Source organism: Lissotriton vulgaris, chromosome 5 (assembly GCF_964263255.1).
Source record: "Lissotriton vulgaris chromosome 5, aLisVul1.2, whole genome shotgun sequence".
NCBI lineage: Eukaryota > Metazoa > Chordata > Amphibia > Caudata > Salamandridae > Lissotriton > Lissotriton vulgaris.
The window spans coordinates 1,939,185,217-1,939,210,033 of record NC_141693.1 but is presented as its reverse complement, the minus strand read 5'-3'; the positions used below and the strand labels follow the sequence as shown (position 1 = coordinate 1,939,210,033).

Below are 24,817 nucleotides of genomic sequence, written 5' to 3'. Positions count from 1 at the left end.
TTCATCCATTCGGCTACTTCTTTTATTCCTTCGTGTAAGTTGGTTTTGGCGGTGTTTGGGTCTTTGGTGAGAGAGAGGATCAGCTGGGTGTCGTCTGCGTAGGAGATGATGTTGAGGTTGTGTTGGTGCGCAATGGATGTGAGGGGGCTCATGTATACGTTGAAGAGGGTGGGACTGAGTGATGATCCTTGTGGTACGCCGGAGATGACTTTGGTGGCCTCTGATCTGAAAGGGGGGAGGCGGACTTTCTGGGTTCTTCCAGCGAGGAACGAGATGATCCAGTCCAATGCTTTTCCTTGTATTCCGATGTTGCTGAGGCGTTGTATGAGGGTGCTATGACAGACTGTGTCGAAGGCTGCGGAGAGGTCAAGTAGGATGAGGGCGGCTGTTTCTCCGTTGTCCAGTAGAGTGCGAATGTCATCTGTTGCTGCCATGAGGGCGGTTTCGGTGCTGTGTTTGGCTCGGAAGCCGGACTGTGAGGGGGCGAGGGATTAGTTGGATTCAAGGAAGGCGGCGAGTTGATTGTTGACGTCTTTCTCAATGACTTTGGCAGGGAATGGGAGGAGCGAGATGGGACGGTAGTTCTTGAGTTCAGTGGGGTCTGCTGTGGGTTTTTTCAGAAGGGCGCTGAGTTCAGCATGTTTCCAGCTTTCCGGGAAGGTAGCGGAGTTGAAGGAACAGTTGATGACATCGTGGAGATGGGGTGCGATGATCGAGTCTGCTTTGTTGAAAATGTGGTGGGGACATGGGTCGGTTGGCGATCCTGAGTCGATGGAGTTCATCAGGCGGATGGTGTCTTCGGTGGTGATTGGGTTCCAGGCGTAAAGGTTGTTGGAGTGCGGTTTTGGTTCGGGTGTGGGTGAGGAGGGCTGGTCTTCGGACTGGTTTTTGAAGCTGTTATGTATGTCGGCGATTTTGTTGTGGAAGAATGAAGATAGAGAGTCGCAGAGGTCTTGTGAGGGAGTGATGTCGTTGGTGCCGGCGGTGGGGTTGGTGAATTCTTTGACGATGTTGAATAGTTCCTTGCTGTTTTGGGCGTTGTTGTCAAGTCGATCCTTGAATGCTGATTTCTTGGTGGATCGGATGAGTTGGTGGTGTTTGCGGGTGGCTTTCTTGAAGGAGGCCAGGTTGTCAGTGGTTGGGTTTTTTCTCCAGGCTTTCTCGAGGGTACGACAGAGCTTCTTAGATTTCTTAAGGTCGTCGTTGAACCAGGGGGCTTTTTTGCTACCCTGCTTGATTTGAGTTGAGCTCTCCAGTACTAAAGCATCATGAGCCTCTCACTCGCTGAAATCAAACTGAGCGCTCCAGAACTAAGTATTATGAGCCACTCATTTTCTGACATCTGAGCCCTCCAGTACTAAAGTACTATGAGCCCCTATCTCCCTGACCCCAAGCTGAGCCCCTAGCACCAAAGTATCATGAGTCTCTCGCTCGCTCACTCCAAGCAGAGCTCTCATGCACTACTGTCTAACTGACCCCTCTCTAGCTGACATCAAACTTCGCTCTCGACTACCACAGAGCACTGACCTCATGCTGAGCTCTCATGTACCTCATGTATCCTGGGAGTCAGACTGAATGACAAAAGGGAGTTCTAATGCATTAGGGGTCTCACTGACACCAAGATGTGCTCTATAGCATCTTGGGTTTCATATTCCCGGACACCAAATTTAGCTTTATTAGCATAACATGATGGGTCTCATACTCACTGAGGCCAATTAACCCTTAAAGCACCTTGTATGTCATATTCCCTGACTCAAAGTGCAGCTCTATAGCATAATGGGTCTCATATTTACTGACACCAAGTTGAGTTCTCCCATTACTACAACCTTCATGTATCATTCACTGAAACACCGCACTAACTACTATACCCTCACACCTCACAGATTAACTGACCTCAAGTTGGGTCACTCACTGACACGCTGCACATTTTCAGTAAGTGCACCAGGAAACTTTCAATACAGCAGGGTCTGTAGTTGTTTGTGTTGTGTTCCATATTTGAATTCTGTGGTCTCATAAAATATTTATTCTCTTCTAGAAAAAAAAACCTATATGGAGTTCTACCGGGATTGTGAGGAGTGCCTTCTCATGAGGACTGAAGACCACCATAAGGTGGCTGCACTGCACTTGATGAGTAAGTCTAACTGTGAACAACTGATTTGTTAGAAGCTGGGGTAGTTGGTACTCGGCAGGGCATGAACTGGTGAACAGAGATTGAGTGTCCTCTCTAAAGGCTGAAGCAGTAGAAATGTAAGATCGAGATCCCCAACTCTACTAATCCTCCTGCTCAAAGGTTCTTCTCTCAGGTCAACTTGACCGCATTCGCATACTGCAAACAGGACCACTTTGCAATGTATTATTATGAGTTCAAGCAAACATCACATGATACCAGCTAGGCATGGGCGGAAAATCCGTTCCGCTCGCGGATTTTGCGGATTTTCGGGAAATCCGCAATCCGCGAGATTCGCGAATCTCCCGCAAAATCCGCAAATCCGCGAGCAGCGGATTTTGCTCGCACTGCTCGCACTGTTCGCGTGAGTTCGCGCCCCGCGAATAAGTGCAAAATTGCAGAAATACGATCTTAGCAAAACTGAAAGTAACTACTTACCAGGTTCAAAAGTTCAGGCTCATCATTAGTAGCCATTTCCTGTAGTGCTTCCTGAGGGGCCCCTCCAGAGTTCAGTTGCCAGTTGAAACTATTATGTGACCCTGCTCTGAACCTCAGAATAGTTACACATATGCCACAAAGGTCCTGAATTACAGCTAAGGGAGACAAGCAGGAGCCAGGCTGGAAGTTAAAATCCATTAATCAGCCCCTAATTCATTATTGTCAGTTGGGGCAGGGCAGGTGTTGTAACTAATTTTGCAACAATGAAAGCACTTAGCAAGTGCAAAAGATCACTAATCAGGGCGCACTAAGGAAGCAGGTGCCAGCTAAAAAAATATTCTGTGACACATTAATCAGCCCCAAATTAATTCAGGTCACTTGAGGCAGGGAAGGTGTGCTTTGCTTTGCCGAAAATAATGTACACTGGACAACCAGAGGGTGTGGTGATGAAACAGAGGGTGGCATGGGTGGGCCAGAGGGTGGCATGAGTAGTCAGAGAGTGGCAGTGGTGACAGAGAGTGGCAGTGATGAAGAAGAGTGTCCCAAACAGGCTGGACACGTAGAAACAACAAGTTCGCAAAACTTGCGACCCGACAGGTAAGTTCGCAAATTGCGAAATTGTAAAAACCCTCGCGAACTGGCAGAAACACGGGCGAACACAAAAAAAAAAATCCGCAAATTCGCGGGAATTCGCGGATTTTGCGGATTGCGAATCCGCAAATCCGCAAAATTCGCGAACGCGAGATCCGCAAAATTCGCTCATGCTTAATACCAGCACTATGTAGACTGTCAAAATGTGAGCGATGAAAATTGGTCTATTAGGCAGTACAGAAGAGGACCAATCTTAATCAAATGAGACTTAACTCTACCTCAAACAGGACATGCCAGCCTGTACTGCTAGGCCACGTCCCCTCTGAATGAACACAACAACAAAAATGTTTCAGCTGTACAGTGTTTCATTAGTGATCTTTAGCTCCTGGACATGAGAGATCAGGGCTCATTGTTCTGGCATTCCCCTCAACCATCTCGTAATGAGCTTGTGTCATTGTATGAGTTTACCACATTATAGGCCAGCATCACAATCAATTGTCCAGCATTGTCCTCCCCTCCACATCTGGGACCACATGTTCTTTCATGTTCTGCAAACGCTCTTAGCTGTCTGTGATAGGAGCAACAAAGATCCCCAAACCATTGAAACTATTTCCCTTAACCTAGTGGTCACAATGTGACTGCTCGCTCACACATTCCTCTTCACTCAGGTCCTACATACATTCAAAGGACAGAAGAGTTTTGGAGATGCAAACCAACAGTTGTACGCAGATGACACCCAGATCCATATCAAAATGGTTAAAAGGACTGACGTTTACACACATGGTGCCTGATGCAGGTAAACTTCTGGAGGTCTTAGACATGGATTCACTCAAATTCACAAACACCAAAATCCTGCTCATCATCTCAGGCACCCGTGGCATTCTTTTGAAGCCGGACTGACATGGGCCTTGTGACATCTTCTAGGTTACACATTTACATCTTGTGTGCACTTTTTGGTACTCCCATATCATATGTCTTCCAAGTCAATAGCGTGACGATGAAAAGCAGCCTTTTCCTGGTTTCGGTGGGGATCCAGCGAAATGTTTTTTTGAGCATGCGCAGAATGTTGAAGCAGGATGAGGAGACGGCGTTGACTTGTCTGTTCATCGAAAGTGAGGAAGCCAGGATGACGCCCAGGTTTTGTGCGTGGTCTGTCGGGATGGGTGCTTTTCCAAGGGCTTCCGGCCACCAAGAGTCGTCCCATGCGGAGGGGGATGTGCCTAAGATGAGGACTTCTGTTTTATCTGAGTTCAGTTTCAGACGGCTGTGTTTCATCCATTCGGCAACTTCTTTCATTCCTTCGTGTAGGTTAGTTTTGGCGGTGCTAGGGTCATTGGTGAGTGAAAGGATCAGTTGAGTGTCATCCGCGTAGGAGATGATGTTGAGGTTGTGTTGGCGGGCGATGGTCGCGAGGGGGCTCATGTATACGTTGAATAGGGTGGGGCTGAGTGAGGATCCTTGTGGTACACCGCAGATGACTTCACTTGCCTCTGACTTGAATGGTGGAAGGCGGACTCTCTGGGTTCTTCCGTTGAGGAACGAGGTGATCCATTCAAGTGCTTTTCCTTGTATTCCGATGTTTCTGAGGCGCTGTAGAAGGGTGCTGTGGCAGACTGTGTCGAAGGCTGCGGAGAGGTCGAGGAGGATGAGGGCGACTGTGTCTCCATTGTCCAGTAGGGTTCGAATGTCGTCTGTTGCTGCGATGAGGGCGGTCTCAGTGCTGTGTTTGGCTCGGAAGCCGGACTGTGAGGAGTCGAGGGATTTGTTGGCTTCGAGGAAGGCGGCGAGCTGGTTGTTGACAGCTTTCTCGATGACTTTGGCCGGGAATGGAAGGAGCGAGATGGGGCGATAATTTTTGAGTTCGGTGGGGTCCGCTGTGGGTTTTTTCAGAAGGGCGCTGAGTTCAGCGTGTTTCCAGCTTTCCGGGAAGGTGGCAGAGTTGAAGGAGCAGTTGATGACGTCTCGGAGGTGCGGTGCTATGACGGAGTCTGCTTTGTTGAAGATGTGGTGAGGGTGTGGGGGATCCTGAGTGGATGGAGTTCATCAGGCGGATGGTGTCCTCAGTAGAGATTGGGTTCCAGTCGTTAAGGATGTTCAAGGGGGGTGAATGTTCAACATATGGTTGGGTGGGTTGGTTTCCGGGTTGGTTGTCGAAGCTGTTGTGGATGTCTGCAATTTTGTTGTGGAAGAATGAAGCTAGGGAGTCGCAGAGGGCTTGAGAGGGGGTGATGTCGTTGGAGTTGGCCGAGGGATTGGTAAATTCCTTGACGATGTTGAAAAGTTCCTTGCTGTTGTGGGCGTTGTTATCTAGTCGATCCTTGAAGGCGGTTTTCTTGGCCTTTCGGATTAGTTGGTGGTGTGTGCGGGTGGCGTTTTTGAAGGCGTCCTTGGTGCTGGTGGTTGGGTCTTTTTTCCAGGCCTTCTCAAGGGAGCGACAGAGTTTCTTGGACTTCTTAAGATCATCGTTGAACCATGAGGCCTTCTTGCTGCCAGGTTTGCTTTGTCGTTTTTTCAGTGGTGCTAGGATGTCGGCGCTGTTGGATAACCATAGGGTGAAGTTGGTGGCGGCTTGGTCGGGGTTTGAAGAGTGGGCTGGGGTGTTTAGAAGGAGCGATGAGGAGATCTGGTCGATGGTGATTTTGTTCCAGTTTCTTTGCAGAGTTGGATGGGGGTGGTTGATGGGTTTAGGCTTGTTGTAGGTAAAGTGAACGCAGCTGTGGTCAGTCCAGAGGAGATCCGTAGTGTGGCTGAAGGAGACGTGGTTGCTGGAGGTGAAGATAGGGTCGAGAGTGTGACCTGCGATGTGGGTGGGGGAAGTGACCAGTTGTTTAAGTCCGAGGTTGGCGAGGTTGTCCAAGAGGGTGGTGGTGTTGCGGTCGTTGTTCTTTTCAAGGTGAAAATTGAGGTCTCCCAGAAGGATGTAATCTTTGGAGGGGAGCGCGTGTGGAGTGATGAAGTCCGTGATGTCTTCACTGAATTGTGCGCGGGGTCCTGGTGGTCTGTGAAGGAGGGTGCCTCTGAGTGTGGTCTTGGGGTCGATGTGAATCTGGAAGTGAAGGTGTTCAGAGTTGGCGAAATTGACATCAGAGCTGGTAGAGATGTGGATTGATTTTTTATGGACGATAGCGATTCCTCCTCCTGTGTGGCCGGTACGGTCCTTGCGTGTGATCTTATAGTCTTCAGGGATGGCAATGGTGATGTCTGGGGCGGAGGAAGCGTTCATCCATGTTTCTGTTAGGAAGGCGACGTTTGGAGAGATGGTGTCTAGTAGATTCCATAGGTCAATGGCGTGCCTGTGGACCGATCGGGTGTGGAGAAGGATGCATTGTAGGCGGTTGGGGTCGGGAATCAGAGGTGTGAACGTAGCGTAGTTGGTGACGGTACCGAAGAATTTGCAGGAGTAGCATGAGAAAGGTCCATGGGTGTGTCCAGGAGCGGCTTGGACGCAGTTGGTGGAGCGGCCGGGGTTGAGGGCTAGGAGGGTGGAGGCATCGTAGGTAATGCGGGAGGGCTGGGCAATGTGAGGGCCAGGGGGTCTGGCGCTGGGCGCGGTCCAGGCGCGGCCGGGCGTAGACGGGCTTACCTTTGGCGCACCTTCGGCGCGGCTGGGGCGCGGTCGCTGCGCGTGAACGCTGCGCGCGGGAACAACTGTCATATATGGATAGTGGAGGGGGAGGGGCGAGGGCGGCTCAGCTGGGAGGCGGGGCGGGCACACGAGGACGACAACAACAAGCAAAATGGAGGCGGAGGGGGGAGCACAGCGGAGCGCTAGAGGCAAACGCGCTACCAAAGTAAAAACAGCAGTATTAAATAAACAAAGTGCAAATCAAGCAAAGCGGCAATCAGGCAGACAGCAAGCAATATGATTTGGCAATTTTAGAAGCAATGCAGCGCTACAATACCAAATGTCTGCAAGGGACACTGGGAGCGACCACTCAGCCCGAGAGAGAGGAGCGAGTTACGGCGCCTTCAGGTAGGGGGGCGCTATTTCTGGTCAGTGGGAGGGCGGCTCAGCTGGGAGGCGGGGCGGGCACACGAGGACGACAACAACAAGCAAAATGGAGGCGGAGGGGGGAGCACAGCGGAGCGCTAGAGGCAAACGCGCTACCAAAGTAAAAACAGCAGTATTAAATAAACAAAGTGCAAATCAAGCAAAGCGGCAATCAGGCAGACAGCAGGCAATATGATTTGGCAATTTTAGAAGCAATGCAGCGCTACGATACCAAATGTCTGCAAGGGACACTGGGAGCGACCACTCAGCCCAAGAGAGAGGAGCGAGTAACGGCGCCTTCAGGTAGGGGAGCGCTATTTCTGGTCAGTGGGAGGGCGGCTCAGCTGGGAGGCGGGGCGGGCACACGAGGACGACAACAACAAGCAAAATGGAGGCGGAGGGGGGAGCACAGCGGAGCGCTAGAGGCAAACGCGCTACCAAAGTAAAAACAGCAGTAATAAATAAACAAAGTGCAAATCAAGCAAAGCGGCAATCAGGCAGACAGCAGGCAATATGATTTGGCAATTTTAGAAGCAATGCAGCGCTACGATACCAAATGTCTGCAAGGGACACTGGGAGCGACCACTCAGCCCGAGAGAGAGGAGCGAGTCACGGCGCCTTCAGGTAGGGGAGCGCTATTTCTGGTCAGTGGGAGGGCGGCTCAGCTGGGAGGCGGGGCGGGCACACGAGGACGACTACAACAAGCAAAATGGAGGCGGAGGGGGGAGCACAGCGGAGCGCTAGAGGCAAACGCGCTACCAAAGTAAAAACAGCAGTATTAAATAAACAAAGTACAAATCAAGCAAAGCGGCAATCAGGCAGATAGCAGGCAATATGATTTGGCAATTTTAGAAGCAATGCAGCGCTACGATACCAAATGTCTGCAAGGGACACTGGGAGCGACCACTCAGCCCGAGAGAGAGGAGCTGGAGTGGGAGGATTTTTTCAATTAAGGAGAGGTAGAAAATAGTTCTGTTGACAACAGCATTGATTTGAGGGATACATTGAAGTTTCATTGAACATAATAGGCATGGTCCTATCCCAAACCAGTGATGATGGCCAAGACCAGCCTGTTACTTATATTAGCAGAAGGTTACTCCTCGGAGAGCAGCATTGGAGTGCCATACAGAGAAAAGAAATTGCTGTGGTTAGGTCCCTGAAGCAGCTGAGACCATACCTGTTTGGTTTTCACTTCACTGTTCAGCCACAACCCTCAGATGGCTCATGCAAATGAAAGGTAAAAACCCTTAAACTGTTGCTGGGGTGCATAGCCCTACAGGCAATGGACTTTAAGAGGAACACAGACCTGGGACTGACCATGCCAATGCAGATGGCCTTTCCAGATTCTTCCACTTAGACAATGAAGACTCTCTTGGGAAAGGTTAGTCTCCTTTGATTTCGTTTGTGGGTGAGGAGGCTGAATAGGAAAGTGCCACTTTCTGACATGGTCACCCCCACTTTTTGCGCTCTGGTACTGATGTTGTTGATTGGAAGTGCACTAAGTCACTGCTGACCAAGCCTCAGTTCCTGTGCTCTTTCCCAGAAAACAAGACAAATTCTTAAATGTAACCCAATTGGCAAGGACGTTAGCACTCCTGTAAGTCCCTGGTAAATGGTGCCCTTGGTATCTGGAGCATGGGTATTAAGAGGGTCTCTTAGGGCTACACATGTATTACGCCACCCTAAGGGACCAACACACAAACTGAATGCAGTCTTCCATTGCAGAATGTGTGAAATTGTGCAGCCCATTCAAAAAACACGACATTGTCCACTCCCTGTGAGCAATACCCAAGTACACCACATGTACTATATATAAGTCAGCCCCACAGCATGCCTTAGAGCCCTAATGCAGAGTGCATTATATACCATGTAAGGGCATATCTGCCTGAACAGATATGCCCCTATGGGCTCCATTGCTAGACATTGCAAGTGAGCAGGAACCCATTTTAAAATCTATGCACTGGTTACTGAGTTACCCAGCTTTATAATGGCTTCACTGAAAATACTGATGATTGGTATCAAACACCTTATCTGAGTAGTGCATTTATATGTACCCAGAGGGCACCTTAGAGAACAACTACCAGCCACTTAGTGTGCTAGCTGACTTGTATCATCCAGCCTGCCACCACAGAAGAGTTTATGACTCCCTGCAAGTGAGAGCCCGTGCTCCCAGAGGCCAGGAACAATGCCTATCCAGCAGATGGTGATCACACCTCCTTCAGCAGTATGGCTAGTGAAGTTAACATATCAAGACCAGAGGCTTCAAAGCCTTTGCCACCTTTGAAATGTATGTATGGGTTCCCCCAGAACAGAGGAACACCACCCCTATCCTGAGGCTAATTTTGCACCAGATCAAGCGGGGAATTAGACATTCTGGAATTGCGTTTCACTTACAGGCTAGTCACACTCCTGGGGTGGGCTATCTAAAGTGGTCAGAGAGAGGTTTTCACCATCTTGGGTTTGTTGAAAAGAGAGAATTCTGTGTCAGGGTTATGCCCACTCCCCACTGGATTTGGTCATTTAGTGGGTGTAGGCACCCCAGAGGTAATTAGCCCATTAACTACTACCATACACTCCCCTAAACGCCCCTAGATTGAGTATTTTCAGTCAGCAACCTTGTATTCTGTACATAAATCAATAGGAACAACAATCTCAAAAAACATATACAAATCACTCCAAATCATTTTTGAAATAATCGTCAATGAATGAACCTCTTTATACCATTACTTAGGTTCTTCTTGCAATTTTGGAATTCTTGTTCTAAAGGCATAAAAATCATTGCTTGTCCAAAGCATATGCACATCATTTCATCAATGTACTTGTAGGAAGCTGGCTCTCTATATAGTGCATCAAAATGAGATACAACACCAATTCATAAAAGTAACACAGATTTTTTATATGAATTTAGACACCAAGATCATCGCAATCGGGTAAGTACTTTTCAAGTTACCAGTTTTTAAGTCGTAATAAAATACACTTATACTGTGAGCTACAAGCAGTAATGATATCCTAGGGGGAATAAACATATGGTGCATGGGGCCCTTTAGCACCAACTTACAGGACCGGTCGCCTGGACTGCAAGGTCCAAGGCTACACCTACAGGTCACCTCAGGCGGAACTGGGGTGTCCGGGTGCAGAGGTGCATTTCAGAGTCAGGTACCTCGTTCACTTCAATGGGAAACGGTCTTGTGGAAAAGAGGCTGCAAGCAGGGACTGGGGGGCCAGTCCAGTTGAACTCATAGGAGAATTCGTGTCTCAAAGATCTCTGACACATAGGGACACTGTTGGTTCACGGTCAGATGGTCTTGGGAGCTCGTGTGAAGTAATGCTTTGTTCGACGGGGTCACGCTGCGGGAGACTCTTGCGTTTCTTGGTTTCCTGCAGGAAGAGGTTACAGGCAGGGACTGAAGGACCAATCCAGCCAAACAGAAATGGGGGCTCAGCTCTAGAGGGTCTTTGGACCCCATTTGCACAGTTGGTTCACTTGGACTCAGGCTGGTGCCTCGGGTGCAGCGGTGCTTTTCGATATCGGTTACGAAGGTCAGAGGCTCACCCTCTGTATCAGTGACCAGGTGAAGAGGGGAAAACAGGGAAGCAGGGTCACTCTTGAAGTTGGCTCTGTGGATCCTGATGTCCCTTGAAGGTAGGTTTGCGTTTGTGATGCTGGAGTCCAGATTAGACCGACAACAAGCCTTGGTTGCTGCAATTGCTCTGGTACCCAGGGTATTGGTGCTCGGCGTCTCCTGGGGGTCCTGGCGTCTCCAAACTTGGCAAGGAGACGGATCTAACCTCCTGGAGCAGGAAGACCTTCCCAATTCACGCTGTTCTTTTAGTGGGCCCGATGGCTAGCAACATGGTGAAATGTGTTTCAGTGCCTGTAGATGCAGGGGAGCAGCTCCTCTACTCCAAGGGAAATTTATTCTGCTGGTTTAGGTGCATGGCAGTCCTTCAATGGCTTTGGGCAGGATGTCCAGCTCTTTGCAGAGTCGGTCCCAGCAATGATCAAAGTGCAAGCAGCCTGGCAGGGTTTTGCGTCAATCTTTGGTGCAGTGCTTCAGTGTTTGCTCTTTCTTCCTCTGTTTCCAGTAGTTGAATCTGATTTCCTGGTGTCAAGGGGCCACCTAAATACTCAATTTCGGGGCATTAAGGCGAGTGAAAAGTAGTAGTCAATGGGCTATTTACCCCTGTGGTCACTATCCCCCTAGATGACCACATCCTGTTCTAGAGTGCCATATTCCACCATACACAAGATGGTAAAATCCTTTCTTTTGTGTTCACTTCAGGATGCCCACCCTAGTGGTGTGTCCAGCCTGGCAGTGCAACACACATCTTGACTATCTAATTTCAATTCAGTCCTGGTGCCAATTAGACCTCAGGTCTAGGGGATGCCTGGCTCACTTATTGAAGCAGCAGAGGCTTTGAAGCATCTGGCATGGACATACTAATTCACTAGCCTTCCTGATGGAGGAGGTAATAACACTTTCTGCCAGAGCAGGCATTGTTCCTGACCTCCTGAGAGCATTGGCTTTCACATGCAGGGGGTCAGAAACGTATCTGTGGTGGCAGGCTAGAAGAATTAGGTCGGGCAGCACACTATTAGAATAGTAAGGTTTCAGGGGGCACCACTGAGGTGCCCTCTTGGTGCAGGTCATAAAAAATCTGGTAATGGCATCAGTACAGATGTATTAAGGCAAGGTGTTTGATACCAAACACCTTAGGTTTCAATGAAGCCATTATGTAGCTGGGTAACTCTTTTTGACCAGTGCCTAGTAAATACCTTAAGATGGCTTCCCTGGTCACTTGCCATATATGGGAATAGAACCTGACATCACAGGGGCATACCTGCTCATGCCGATATGTCCTCACATAAAATATAATGCACCCTGCCTTAGGGCTCAAAGGCCTGCTGAAGGGGTAACTTGCAAATATTAAATGCAGTGACGTTTGCATGACACACAGGAGTGTGCCGTGTCAAATTTTTATTTATGGTTTGCACCATGTCATGCAGCCTGCAATGACAGTCTGTGTAGAATTTGTGTATGGGTTCCTTAGGGTGGCATGGGAAATGCTGCACCCCCTAGGGACCCTCTTTAGTATCATGCCCTACGTTGTAGTGTAGTTCCTATATTCCCAATAGGCTCTGCGCATTGGAATAACATAAACAGTAGTTTAGACATAGGACTGAGGACATCTAGGTCTCTACTGAATATGTTAGACTTAAATAGGTATGCCAGCTAGCTCAGAGGTCACTAGAAGCTTTCTCGAGTGAACAGGAAGGAGTTAACTTTCCTGAATATACAAGAAGGGATTAGCTTCTGACAACTGCATAAACATGACAACTTTGCTCCCCCTAGAATAAGGAGTATATCTCCAGACTCGTGTGAAAACAATAGATAGTTATTTTACTCAGTCAATCGTGCATGCTTCGTTTCACCAGAAATGCAGAGAAATAGAGAGACGGGCGTTTTCAATAAAAGGGTTATTTATTGAGCAGTCTTCTTTCTCATGCAAGAGAAGTGGATTGCCACAATTGCGGATTGCCACAATTACAATACTTATCATGAAGTAAAGTGCGTACAGTAAAAGGAGTATTATGAAATAATACTGTAAAAGCATTTATATGGTTTCTGAGCCATAAGATACTTAAAATGGATAAAATATATACATACTTAAAATCATTGACTAAACGTGCTCAATTGGTGTTTCTAAGATACACCTACCCAGGTGTACCTAACCTAAGCCTAGTACGTGGGAAGGAGTAAGTGAGCTGCAGTTTAAGTTAAGAAAAGACAGCGTCTCTCTCAGTGCGTCAATGGGAGGGTCGGCTTCCTTCGGCACTCTTATCAGCTGGGCTTCGGGCAAGTAGATAGCCGATCTGCTCCAAACCACCACCTGTTTGCTTAAGGCAGATGCTGGTATATTTATACCTGGAAGGTGCCGAGTTTGACGTAAGGTTGGACATAAGTCGTCACTAAGAACTGGTCACTAAGAACTGGCAGTTCTTTCAGGACTCTCAGGAGTTCTAGGACAAATCAAAACAAAAGCAGGGGGAATTCCCGGGCTGCTGGAGGCTGGGTTTGTTTAAGAACGCGTTGTACTTTATAGGAGTCTATGGGAGTAGCCTTGCCGTATTTGGACTGCATTGGCTATGACTTAATATGGATATGATTCTTATGCCTTTATAAGGATACGATTTGTTATAACCACATAAGGGCATAAATCGGAATATCTAATTAGGGTCCTAGATACATTCACAACAACGTACCTTGTCCTGGGTTGTACAGGGGTGCTAAAGTCCTGTGCCAATTGCAAAACAATCAGACATCTTCTTGTGTTAAGGAAAAACCACTGGCACTGAAGTCTGGATATAGGCTTCAGTGAACTGTTAAGAGTGTGACTTAGCTACAAAGGGGGCAGAAGGGGGCAGAAAGTGAGGTGGGTGGGTACTGGAACAAAAAACAGTTTCCCACAATACTTCCCTCAAGGGAAATTCCGCAGCTGCTTCTAGCTCAGAATCAATATTGTACCTCTTTTTTTTCCTTCCTGCCTCTGAAGCTTCTTTTTCGTACTAATCAACTTTTTCCACCATTTTCTAAGGGCTAGATGTAGGTAAATCATTTTTACCGATTCTAAAATACCGAATTTTACTGATTCGGTATTTTAGAATCGGTAAATCTGATGTAGGTAAATTTTCGGTATTTTTTACCGAATCGGTAAGATTCTGTAATTACCGGATCGGTATTTACCGATTCAGTAATTGACATTCATTCCTATGGGCCTTAAGGCCCATAGGAATGAATGTCAATTACCGAAACGGTAAATATCGATTCAGTAATTACCGAAAAATTCAAGGGTGGCAAGGTGTCACTTTGACACCCTGTTGCACCCATGATTAGTGCTTGCGTGCCATGTGGCACACATACATGCCCTTAGGGTCGGTAATGGCCGAAATACCGATTTTAGGCCGTTACCGACCGGTATTTGGATAATGGGATGTAGGGGATGTCAAAATACAGATTCGGTAATTTTACTGAATATGTAATGTTACCGAATCGGTAAAATTACCCACATGTGTGTCATGTGGCACATATACATGCCCATGTATGTGTGCCACATGGCACAGGTGTAAATGCACATATTTGCATTTACATAGGAATTCGTTATTCACCACCAACTAATAGTTGGTGATAAATAACGAATCCTTAAAGCCCTGTAGCACTGTTTAAAGTGCTACCTACATGTCAAAATACAGATTCGGTAAATTTACTGATTCAGTAAAATGACATATTCGGTAAAATTACCGAATCTGTATTTTGACACCCCCTACATCCCAGTAACCAAATACCGGTCGGTAACGGCAGAAAATCTGTATTTTCGTCCGTTACCGACCGGTATTTGGATACCTACATCTGGCCCTGAATGTTTTTAAATCCCTCCAGTTCTTTATCTTTTCACCTAGATCATTCATGTTAACTCATAATGTCACCACACCCAACTCTTATTTCCACATTGGTCAAATCCATTTTTATAATATCTGGGTACATTCCTCATTCTACTGATGTCAACCTCACAATTATCAGCTAGCTCCTAAAGCTTATTATGTGCTTCATTTGCACACCTCACTGCTTCGCTGATCAAATATTTCAGTTCATCCACATTGTATGACTCAGCCTATTCATATCAATTGTCCCCTGTAAAATCGTTCCCAATTCAGTCTTCAAAAGTCCAATATTATTATCTCATTATTTAGAAGGTATTAGCAGGAACAGTAGCAGACATGTCATTTAAAACTGAAGAGTCAACTGTAGGATTTCTTCTAGTACCTGGCAAAATTGTCAGTCTAGTCTCAGGTGGGGCACTCATTTATGTGACTGTAACTGCAAGCTCAGTCAGTCCATGTACTGTGCCTGCACATCCTGGAACACTGCACCTGTCTCTGGATCCCATCAGTGTATGAAGTTGATCTGGAATTGAAAACAACATTAAACAAAGTTATCTTCCTCATCTAAATCCTGTTATTTTTTTTGTTTCCCTCAGTCTTGCTTGCTCTCTTTCTTTTTGTCTTTTGTTTCTTTGACTTTTGCAGGAAAAACTGTTACTTCTTTTACCATATCCTCCCACCAGCATCACTCCTGATGATCCCATTTGCCTTCGAACCAGCCGCGGCATGTGGAGTGAGTTCCGTGGGGCAGGAAGGCGGGGCGGGAGAGGTGCAGGGTGGGGGTTACCAAACACCGGAATAAGGATAATTGGAGGTAAGTAAACAATGTAATAAATAAAACGAATTGCGTAGCGCGCCCTGCATTGCAAAATGCAGCCTTCGATAGCCCTTACTCCTCAGGGCGTCAGAGGGGAGGATTCACGACTCAGACAGCAAAGTCTCCCCTGTGTTTAACCATAAGGTCCGCCTGCAATGAAAATTGGTGGGTGAACCGCATTCTTGCTGGTAAAGATACTCTATCGCAGTTTCGATGTAGTATCCTTATCGCCAAAAATTAAACAGGGCCCTAAGTCATTGCTATGAAGGCTCTCATCAAATAGAGCATACAGAATAAAAAGCAAAATCTAAATAATTATAAATCCTAAATGAGTAGCAAAATCAATAAATAAACAGACATCATTTCTAGAAGCATCAGAAAGTTTTCAGGTAGGTTCTGGCTCACCTCCAAAATCAACGATTTATATACACTCTTTTCACATATTAAATCCTTATGGGGCACACCTATCAAGCATTATTGCCTTAGCCCAAGGGACCCCTTCACCATTGTGAATGGTTGTAAAATAATTATTACGACCTGGAAATGGTCCCACGGACCACTGCCTGGTCTTAAAAAATGAAAAAATGTCATGTTACTTTCTGTAAAGCATCTCGTTTTCCTTTAAGGAAAATGGGCTGCTTTACAAAAAAAATAGATTGCTTTATTTAAAAGCAAATAACAACAATGGTGTTCTGCAGACCTCAGCAAGCCACCATCCCTATGATGCAAACACTGGAGTCAAGCTAGCCGGGCTGATGAGAGGTGTTACCTCGAAACCGGTCCGGTCCTCGGATGCTTGATTCCGTTCTGGGAAGGACATGGCTTTTGTAGTTCGGACTGGACTGTTCCCATGGGGCACAGGGTCAGAGCTGATTTGCATATCGCCATTGTCTAACCCAGGGTGGTGTGGAGTGCAAAAAAATGATGGATTTGGGCCCAGATCTTTGGACTGGGGTGAGTGTGTGAAATTTAATCCACATTCGGTCCATCACCTGTTGTGTTTGCATATTCCGCCCTAAGTGCGCTGGGGATGCCCAGACGTGGGTCCCAGGCACTCCACACCACTGGAGTCAAGCTAGCCGGGCTGATGAGAGGTGTTACCTCGAAACCGGTCCGGTCCTCGGATGCTTGATTCCGTTCTGGGAAGGACATGGCTTTTGTAGTTCGGACTGGACTGTTCCCATGGGGCACAGGGTCAGAGCTGATTTGCATATCGCCATTGTCTAACCCAGGGTGGTGTGGAGTGCAAAAAAACGATGGATTTGGGCCCAGATCTTTGGACTGGGGTGAGTGTAAATGTAAATGTAAATGTATTTGAGCTTATATAGCGCACAGCTACCCACAAAGGGTTTCCCGGCGCTTGCTTAGGGAACCCGTCCTGGTATTCCCCTGTGAGATAACCCCCGGCAGGGTTTCCACAAGGTGAAAGCCAGGCATCCTGCCGCGAGGGGCCGTTGTGGAGATTAAGCAAGCTGTTGCCCAGAGTCGCAGAGTGTGAACCCGTGAGTCGAGAAGGCACCGGAGCGAGAATTATCGAGTCCGTGGAATTTTTTAGCCCAAGACCCGCCGAGGCGGGGAATTGAACCCTGGTCCAGGGCCGATCTCAGCTTCCAGGTCTGCCGCCTCTAACCCCTGAGCCACACTTCTCCACACTTCTCCACACCTTGATCCACATTCGGTCCATCACCTGTTGTGTTTGCACCATCCCTATGATGGCGTAGATTCCGAATGGCTCGCAAATTGCGACGTACCTCATTATTATGCATGAGGTAGGTCTATTTGCGACTCATTAAGAATCACTAATGAAACTGAAAACAGTTTCTTACAGTTTCTTACATTAGTATTAGGGATTACCTAATTGCGATTTGGAGAAAAAAATCGCAATTAGGTAATTGCTACTTGTAATAATGATACATGTGGCCCTTTAACTGCAAAATCATCATGGTATTATTAAAAGTGTTACATTCTCAGAAAATTAGAGCACAGTGAATATTGATTCTTCCCAAATTACGTTAGTGACATTTAGAGATGACAGGATAAACTAGTAACATGAAAAACAGCAGCAAGCTATTATGAAAACATAGGGCACAGTGAGCTAATAGAAGGTCCTTGGAAATGTTACATGATTGTGGCCAAGCTGGAAAGTTTTCTTCTTGAACAGAAAGGACAACCCAATGAAAATAAGCAAGCATGACTTTGCTTGATTGTATGAACAGTGATATATACAGAGGGAAGACATCCATTTTGAAAGAATTGGCAGCTAGACATAAATTCAGGCCTAGTTAACAATAGCAAAGAAAACACACTTCTACAAGTCATCGAATTATCATTTCTAAGATATTAGCACTATATATGTGTGCACATACATTCTGCACACTGTTAATAATCCATATAAATATGGATTTACAAAAACTTTAGCAATGGTATTGATTAAATGCAAGTTTAAATCTTCGAAAATGATCTCTGATGTGTAGTAAAGCAATATCAGGATTGTTATGTTTATTTTAGATTTTACAAGACATTTAGTTTCATCTTTTCCTTTTTCCTTCCAGCCCTCTCTGGTAAATTTACTTCTTCTCAGATGAAGACATTTCATGACAGCTCCCGCTGCCTCACCCTACCCGTCCTGTATAGGTATGAACGTGCCGAGCTGCACGAGGAAGAGGGTAAGTCAAAAAATATTACACTTACATGTTGACTACAGTTCAGATGAACTGGAAAATTTACACATTCTGTCACTGAAAGTGTGAAAATCTGAATAAATCTAAGGACTACATTTACTCTAGTTCCATCAAGAAGGCTGATAGGGGAATAGCGTTTACAACGCAACTGTTACAACAAAGTACCTTCACGACGCAACCATTACAACGCAGCTTTTACAACGACTTGCGCTGGGGGGCGCTCTAGGATAGGGAATAGTTTTAATTTACTATCCAGCACCTTCCCTACTATCCACGGGGACTGGAGTTGGAATAGTAAATTAAACTATTCACTATCCAGCGCCCCCCAACGCAAGTCGTTGTAACGACTTGCGTTGTAAAACTTGGGTCGTAAAGGCATGCGTTGAAAAAGCATGCGTTGTAACGACATACATCCAGGCTGATAGGCCTCATTTAGCAGTGGGTGAAGGGGCAAACCACTCTACTATGGCTCCGAAAACTAAAGCAAGAACAACCCCTTAAGCATTTGACTCTCAGTGGTAGTGACGTTGAGCAGTCAGAGGCTTCTCAGGGAGATAGTGCAGGGGTGCTCAAGTCAAGAGCCGAACAATCAAGCAACAATCAAGTGACTGCTAAGCCCACTGATTATCTTTATGGAAAATAAAGTGCTTTATTTCACACTATAAACACACTACTACATACTACCAGCAACAGGAAACCATTTCTTATCTCTGGCCACTGTTTGGGACGGTATACTGTGGCTTGTCTCAATTCCTCCCTCCTACCCACCCGTCTAGGCTCTCAAACATTTCTGGTTTGTTCTCCCCTTCTGTGGGGACTGCAGTAGTAGCGTGTATCTGGGTGAGGTGTAGTACAGTCAACCATAAGTACATGTGCACTCAGTTTCTGCTCAGTGTTTTACCACTCTTGAGTGGAACAGAGTTCCCATAGGTCAGCTCAGCTTTGCCTGCCCGGTTCTTCAAGAAGGCCATGCACATTACGCTTAAGTGTCGGTGTGCCGGCTGGCAGCAATTCTATCCTCTCACCTCAGATGCTGTGACCTCACATGGCAGTGCATCAGCTTCTGGTATTTTGGCAGCAGGAGCAGGAGACCTCAGTCCTGGTAAGTAATGGTCCGAAATGGACCGAAGGCTGGAGTATTTTGGTTTCGGAGACATGTCGCTGGGCCCGCGCCACAGCAGACATATACTCACTGGAGCCCCAATCGGACTGGTCACAACTGTGGTTGGTGAAGCCCTGATTGAGCCAGGTACATCTTCGTTAGCCAGAACTCCTGCATGGGCTAATTATCTTGCAGTTGAGGCCATGCTCAGGCCTAGCACCACTTGAGTAGTTGCGACAACGTACAAGCTGGCCCTTGACATGGCAGCTGCAGCCATGCACAGGTCGATCACAACTTGAGCAGGTACAGCCACGCATAGTCCTGATCTTCCTCTTGGTAGCTATGGCCATGTGCAAGACAATCAAGGCATGTAGTCACAGCCGCGGCCGGACTTCAGGAATCATGGTTGCATAGTAGAATTTCCCAGCAGGAACTGGTACAGAGAGTCTTCAGGCACACTGACACTGGGGTCAAACAGATCTTTATCTAGAAGTCCTCTCTTCTAGACATGCAACAAACATTGGGGATGTGCTGCACATTGCTCCTTCCTTGACAAACGTTTTTTATGTAGGGTTGGCTGGCTCCTTCCCTCTCTCAGCAGGCAAGCAGGCTTTTAGACAATTTAGGACGTGAATCCAGCTCCTCCATCAAGAGATACAAGTCTTAGATGAGGCCCCCTCGGCTCTGGGAGACTGGCTGTCAAGCAGACACCAGCCTTGGTTATTCAGCAGTCCTCTGAGTACTCTGAAGAGAAATCCTGTCCATGGCTATAGAGGACATTGAACAGGAACAACAAGAGGGGTAGTGGGTTATACTTTTATAAACAACTGACAGATAGGAGATATGGATCCACTGTCTGAAACTGTAGAACCAGTTTAAGGTAGTTCTCCTTTCAAGGATACAATTCAAGCTGTTCTTCAGACACAGCTTTTATGTAAAGTGATGCATCCCATATCATGTTCGTAGCTGTTGCCTGTGCCATTGTTATATATTAATAGTTTGATTAAATCCACGCCCTGCACTGCTGTGGATCTGTCTCTCTCTCTACCTGCCTGTCACACCTGCTGCTATTGACTTTGCCAATACTTGAACCAATGTGTCGACTTTGTCAAAGTCATCAGAAGTAGCCAGCCATCTTGGAAAGTTCTCTTCCAGGGGATCCTCATCAATAGTCACAAGCACTGAATATTCCCGCCCATGTGCGGGACCCCGGAAACAATATAAAAATAGATATGTAAAAAACACATATCTCGCTCCATGTATGTGTAAATACATATATCATTTTTCTCACACCAATGCAGCCCTAAAACCAAGGCTAGACAATGTAAACACTTGTATATGTACAGCAATTAGAAAGGAAACAAAAACACATTAGGTCAAATAGTCCTTGAACTTTGTGTTTTAATGAGTAAAACCACTCATAAATCCTGGAAATTGCTCATAAAAGACATTGTCAGCCATAGGCTGCATTGAGAAGCAATAACACAGAAACTGAAAGCATTTTCAGCTAAAAACTGGCACCGTGCCTTTAAGGCAGCCATGACCCCAGGCTTCCCATCATGCCTTAGGGGTGAGTGTTAGGTCAGTTGTTCTTTCCGGCTCTTTCAGTCATGACCTGTCGGGATTGGCCGCAGCGCAAGAATAGTTAATCGCCACTAACCTTACTCTGATGACCAGCAGAGACGATGTTCGGAGATATTCCCCCCAGTCCCTGCCAGCCACGATTCCAACAGTGGAAATATGAACCCTCTGCGTGAACTTGTGCCAAGGGGGGAAAGGGAAGTGGATAAAATAATAAACGGGCCGTGTAAGTCTTCTGTGGGTCCCTCAAGGGTTGGACAAAAGGACTGTGCGATCTCAGGAGGATTGTCCACACTGTAAGGGGGAACGACAAGACAAAAGAAAAAGATTAACACCAATCCTAGTGTGAGCTATTTTAAAGTCTCGAAGCCTTCTCCCTTTACTCACCAGAAGGTCGCACAACCAAACTATGAATTCCGGTCCTTTGCGTAACTGCAGATGCAACCAAACGGAGGAAGCGTCTTTCAGACCAAAGGAAGGTAGCTGGAATGGGAATTCCCCTTTTTTGGATAAGTTAAATATACTGCCAGAGAGCAGAAGGCTTAAAAGGGCAGCACAAACAAAGTTCACTAAAGAATAAGGTCGGTGTCGTTGATGGCACAACACAAGTTCAGGAAAATGTCTTTTGTAATTCTCCTCTGTTACTTCACAAACGAAAACATCAGGCATCCAGATTAGGCTTCCCAAAACACAGGAAAACTCAATATAAAGTTCATGGATGAATTCATCACCAACACGTGACCCCAGCTACTGCTAAAAGGAATATGGAATATGCACATAAAAAACTGCTTTTAAAGCTTAAATAAAGCGTGCAGCTGCACATAAGTCACACATAAGCAAACTGGAATCTAGGCAGCTATGAAAGAAAGAGTTTAGACAGGTGGAGGAAGGAGCAGGGAGGAAGACGATAGGGTAGAGGAGGAAGGGAGAGGGTAGAAAGATGGAGGGCACAAGAGAGAAGCTGAGACTGGAAATGGGTGAAATGGGGAGAAGTCAAGCGAGAGGAAAAGAAATGCAGACAACGTGACAATGGGAGGGTTGAGATACGCAGATGGCGTGAAAATGAAAACATTTGCAAGGAGAGTTTAATTTGAACGGGCGTCAGAAGCACAAAAAAAAACTACGCTGCGAGGCAAAGAGAGAAAGGGCCTCGGGCAGATAGAGAAAAGAACAAACGCGTAAAAAAGGGAAAGAGGAGCGCAAGCAAGGCAGCAAACTGAAACAAGCTCTCGGCATTGCTGTGGCGGGGCCGGGAGCGCATTCCTTTGAAGTCTGATGCCAAGGCACAGACAAATAGTGGAGTGCGATGTGCATGCGGGGGGCGGGGGAGCGGCAGCCTTTGAAGTCTTATGCCTAGGCACAGACAAATGGTGGTGTGCGAGCGACTTCCTTTCAAGTCTGATGGTGAGCGCACGCCCTGCGCACATGCACTGGCCATAATCCGCATTCCAAAGCCCTCTTGGCAGCCTTTCCTGGAGCCCCTACATAAGTCTCGCCGAAGCAATGCGCAAGCGCATTGGCTCAGCGAGACCTAAAAATGGCTGCAGCCCGTCACTAAAGTGGTTAAAATCTGAACAAACAAGATATTGATAAACCTAATGCCCACATTAATTGTAGCTGTCTGGAGAAAGTGACGTGACATAGGCAGGTGTTTGTAGCACTAATAATTGGGTCATCAAACTGCATGTCCTCTTAGAGAAGGTGAACTGTCAAACTGGGGGCGCACCACTGCCTACCCTAATACCAGAGAGTGAAGCGAGCAGCTGATTAAAAAACCGGGATGTATTGAAGGTTATAACCCAAGAATATCTTGTAGAACATTCAACCAAATGATGCAGGTTACAACACAAATTATTTTCTAAATAAATTGCTTTAAAGGCATCAAAGGCATAGCCACATGCTTGATGGACAGGTCTGAAGGTGCTCTCATGAATGACTCCAACCCTCATTCTCCACAGCAAGATAGAGACAAGGCCCTCGGGCATCATGGAAAGGATAACATGCTTTCCTGCCAAAGCACCACTAAATCAAAAAGAATTAGCACTCAAAATCTGCTTTGAACCACGTCTAATTTTAATCACTTTCAATTGATAGCCAGGGTAAGAATCAAGTATGATTTAGCACAGCGGTGTTTGGATATGAGCTGAAGGCAGCACATTAACATGTGAAATTTCACTTGTTAGTGTTGCCGGTGAAGTCATTGTTTACATGTTAGTCGATCTTTAACTCCTTTAGAAATGCTATTTATCATTTGTGTTTTTTCAGCTTGTTTGTGTTGGCATATGATGTTGATTGAGTGGGTGAATGATAGCAGTCATGCAGGCATATGATGGTGGGAGTATAGGCTTCTAATGTTGTTTCTATAACAAATGCGAGTGTTAGCCTATAATATTGGTTGTACGAATGTATGATGGTGTTGGACTATGATGCTCGATATTCTGGTTTATGATACTGGTGGTACATGTGGTAAAGGTGGCGGGTGCAATGGGGATGTTGGTGTTAGTAATGGAGCTGGTGGAGATGGGATGGTTTCTTACTTGTAATGCTAGTTCTCTCTCAGGGGAATCTCCTTTGAAATCATAACCACCGAACAGCCCAGCACAGGTGGGGGACCGCAGAGTAGTTCTTTCAAAGTCAGCTAATTTTACAATATCATTTCCTTTCTTAGGAAAGGCCAGGAGGCACATGTGGCAAAAATGTCAACTTTGCTGCCTTAAAACAGACTATATTGCCAATCACATCAACTTACTTTAAAATGGAAGAAAAAAGGCAAATGCCTTTAAAACTCACAATCAATAATAAAAAGTGACCTTCTACAAACACTCTTCACAAACTATTTTCACTTCATTTAAAGTAAATGATAGGGAAGCATTGGGCAATACAACTGTATAAATTGAAGCAGTTAAACAAGGCGAATAGAACACTGCACCTTTAAGGGCACCCTGACCTTCAGTGTCCCATCATACCCTGCAGGTGGCCATTAACCCATTTCTTTTTGACAAACAAAATACCAGGTTGAGTTATCCCTATTTTATCTCTTCCCTCAGGGAGGGAGGAGGGATGCTTATGATTTCTATGAAGATTACCCTGAGAGAGAACTAGGATTGCACGTAAGAAATGATTCTTTCTTTTTCAGAGGATCTCAATTGATAATTACAGGTACTGAATACATTAGCTAGCTCATCCTCAAAGAAATCTGCGAGGGAAAATATAAAGAGGAGTACTATAACTAAGCAAATAGATTTCTTATAGATGCTGGCCCATCTTAGGCCTTTGGCCTCATATCCGAATGAAGACAACAGTGTCTTTGAAAAGTGTGATCAAATCTCCAAGTTGCAGCTATGCAAAACTCCGAAATTGGAATATTTCTAAGTAATGCAGCAGTAGCTGCTTTACCTCTGGTGGAATGGGGTTTAGGTTACCCTGGTAAGGGTTTGTTGGCTTTCTGGCAACAAAGGATTATGCAGAAGATAATTCACCTATACAAGGATTGCTTTGGAGTGGCAAATCCTGCTCATAAAGGATCATAGCTCTCAAAACGTTGCTCTATTTTCCACAAAGATTTCATCTTATCTAGATAAAACTTCAACATCTGCCTAACATCTAGAGTATGGAGAAATCTCCCTGCAGAAGAGAGATTTTGAAAACATGTTGGTAAGGCAATAGTCTAGTTGACATGTACATGCTAAACTACTTTACGGAGGAATTTAGGAAGGGTCCTCATCACTACCTTTTTACTATGAAATACGGTGCAAGGTTCATGGGACTAATTTTCGCTAACTCTACGTGCAGCAAGATAGGCCAAGCAGGAAGCCTACCAGGATAGTTATTGAAGAGAAGCTTTATGAATGGGCTCAAAGAGAGGACCCAAAAGGGGAGAACTGAAAATATTTAATTCCCATTGAGAAGGATGTCGCCTGAGAGGAGGATAGATCTTTTTAATGCTCTCAAGGAAATCCTTAACCATAGGCTTTCTAAAGAGGGACATTTTCGATCGGCGGTGAATGC

General features: G+C 46.2%; 1 protein-coding gene across 1 annotated transcript in view; it reads left to right on the top strand.

Annotated features, from left to right (window-relative positions):
• Positions 1-24,817, top strand: part of LOC147717810 (uncharacterized) — a 321,013-nt gene that overhangs the window by 237,180 nt on the left and 59,016 nt on the right. Inside the window, exons 9-10 of the mRNA XM_086924598.1 lie at positions 2,036-2,131; positions 17,998-18,111. Coding sequence (XP_086780724.1) covers positions 2,036-2,131; positions 17,998-18,111 — 210 coding nt within the window. The remainder of the gene's footprint in view (positions 1-2,035; positions 2,132-17,997; positions 18,112-24,817) is intronic.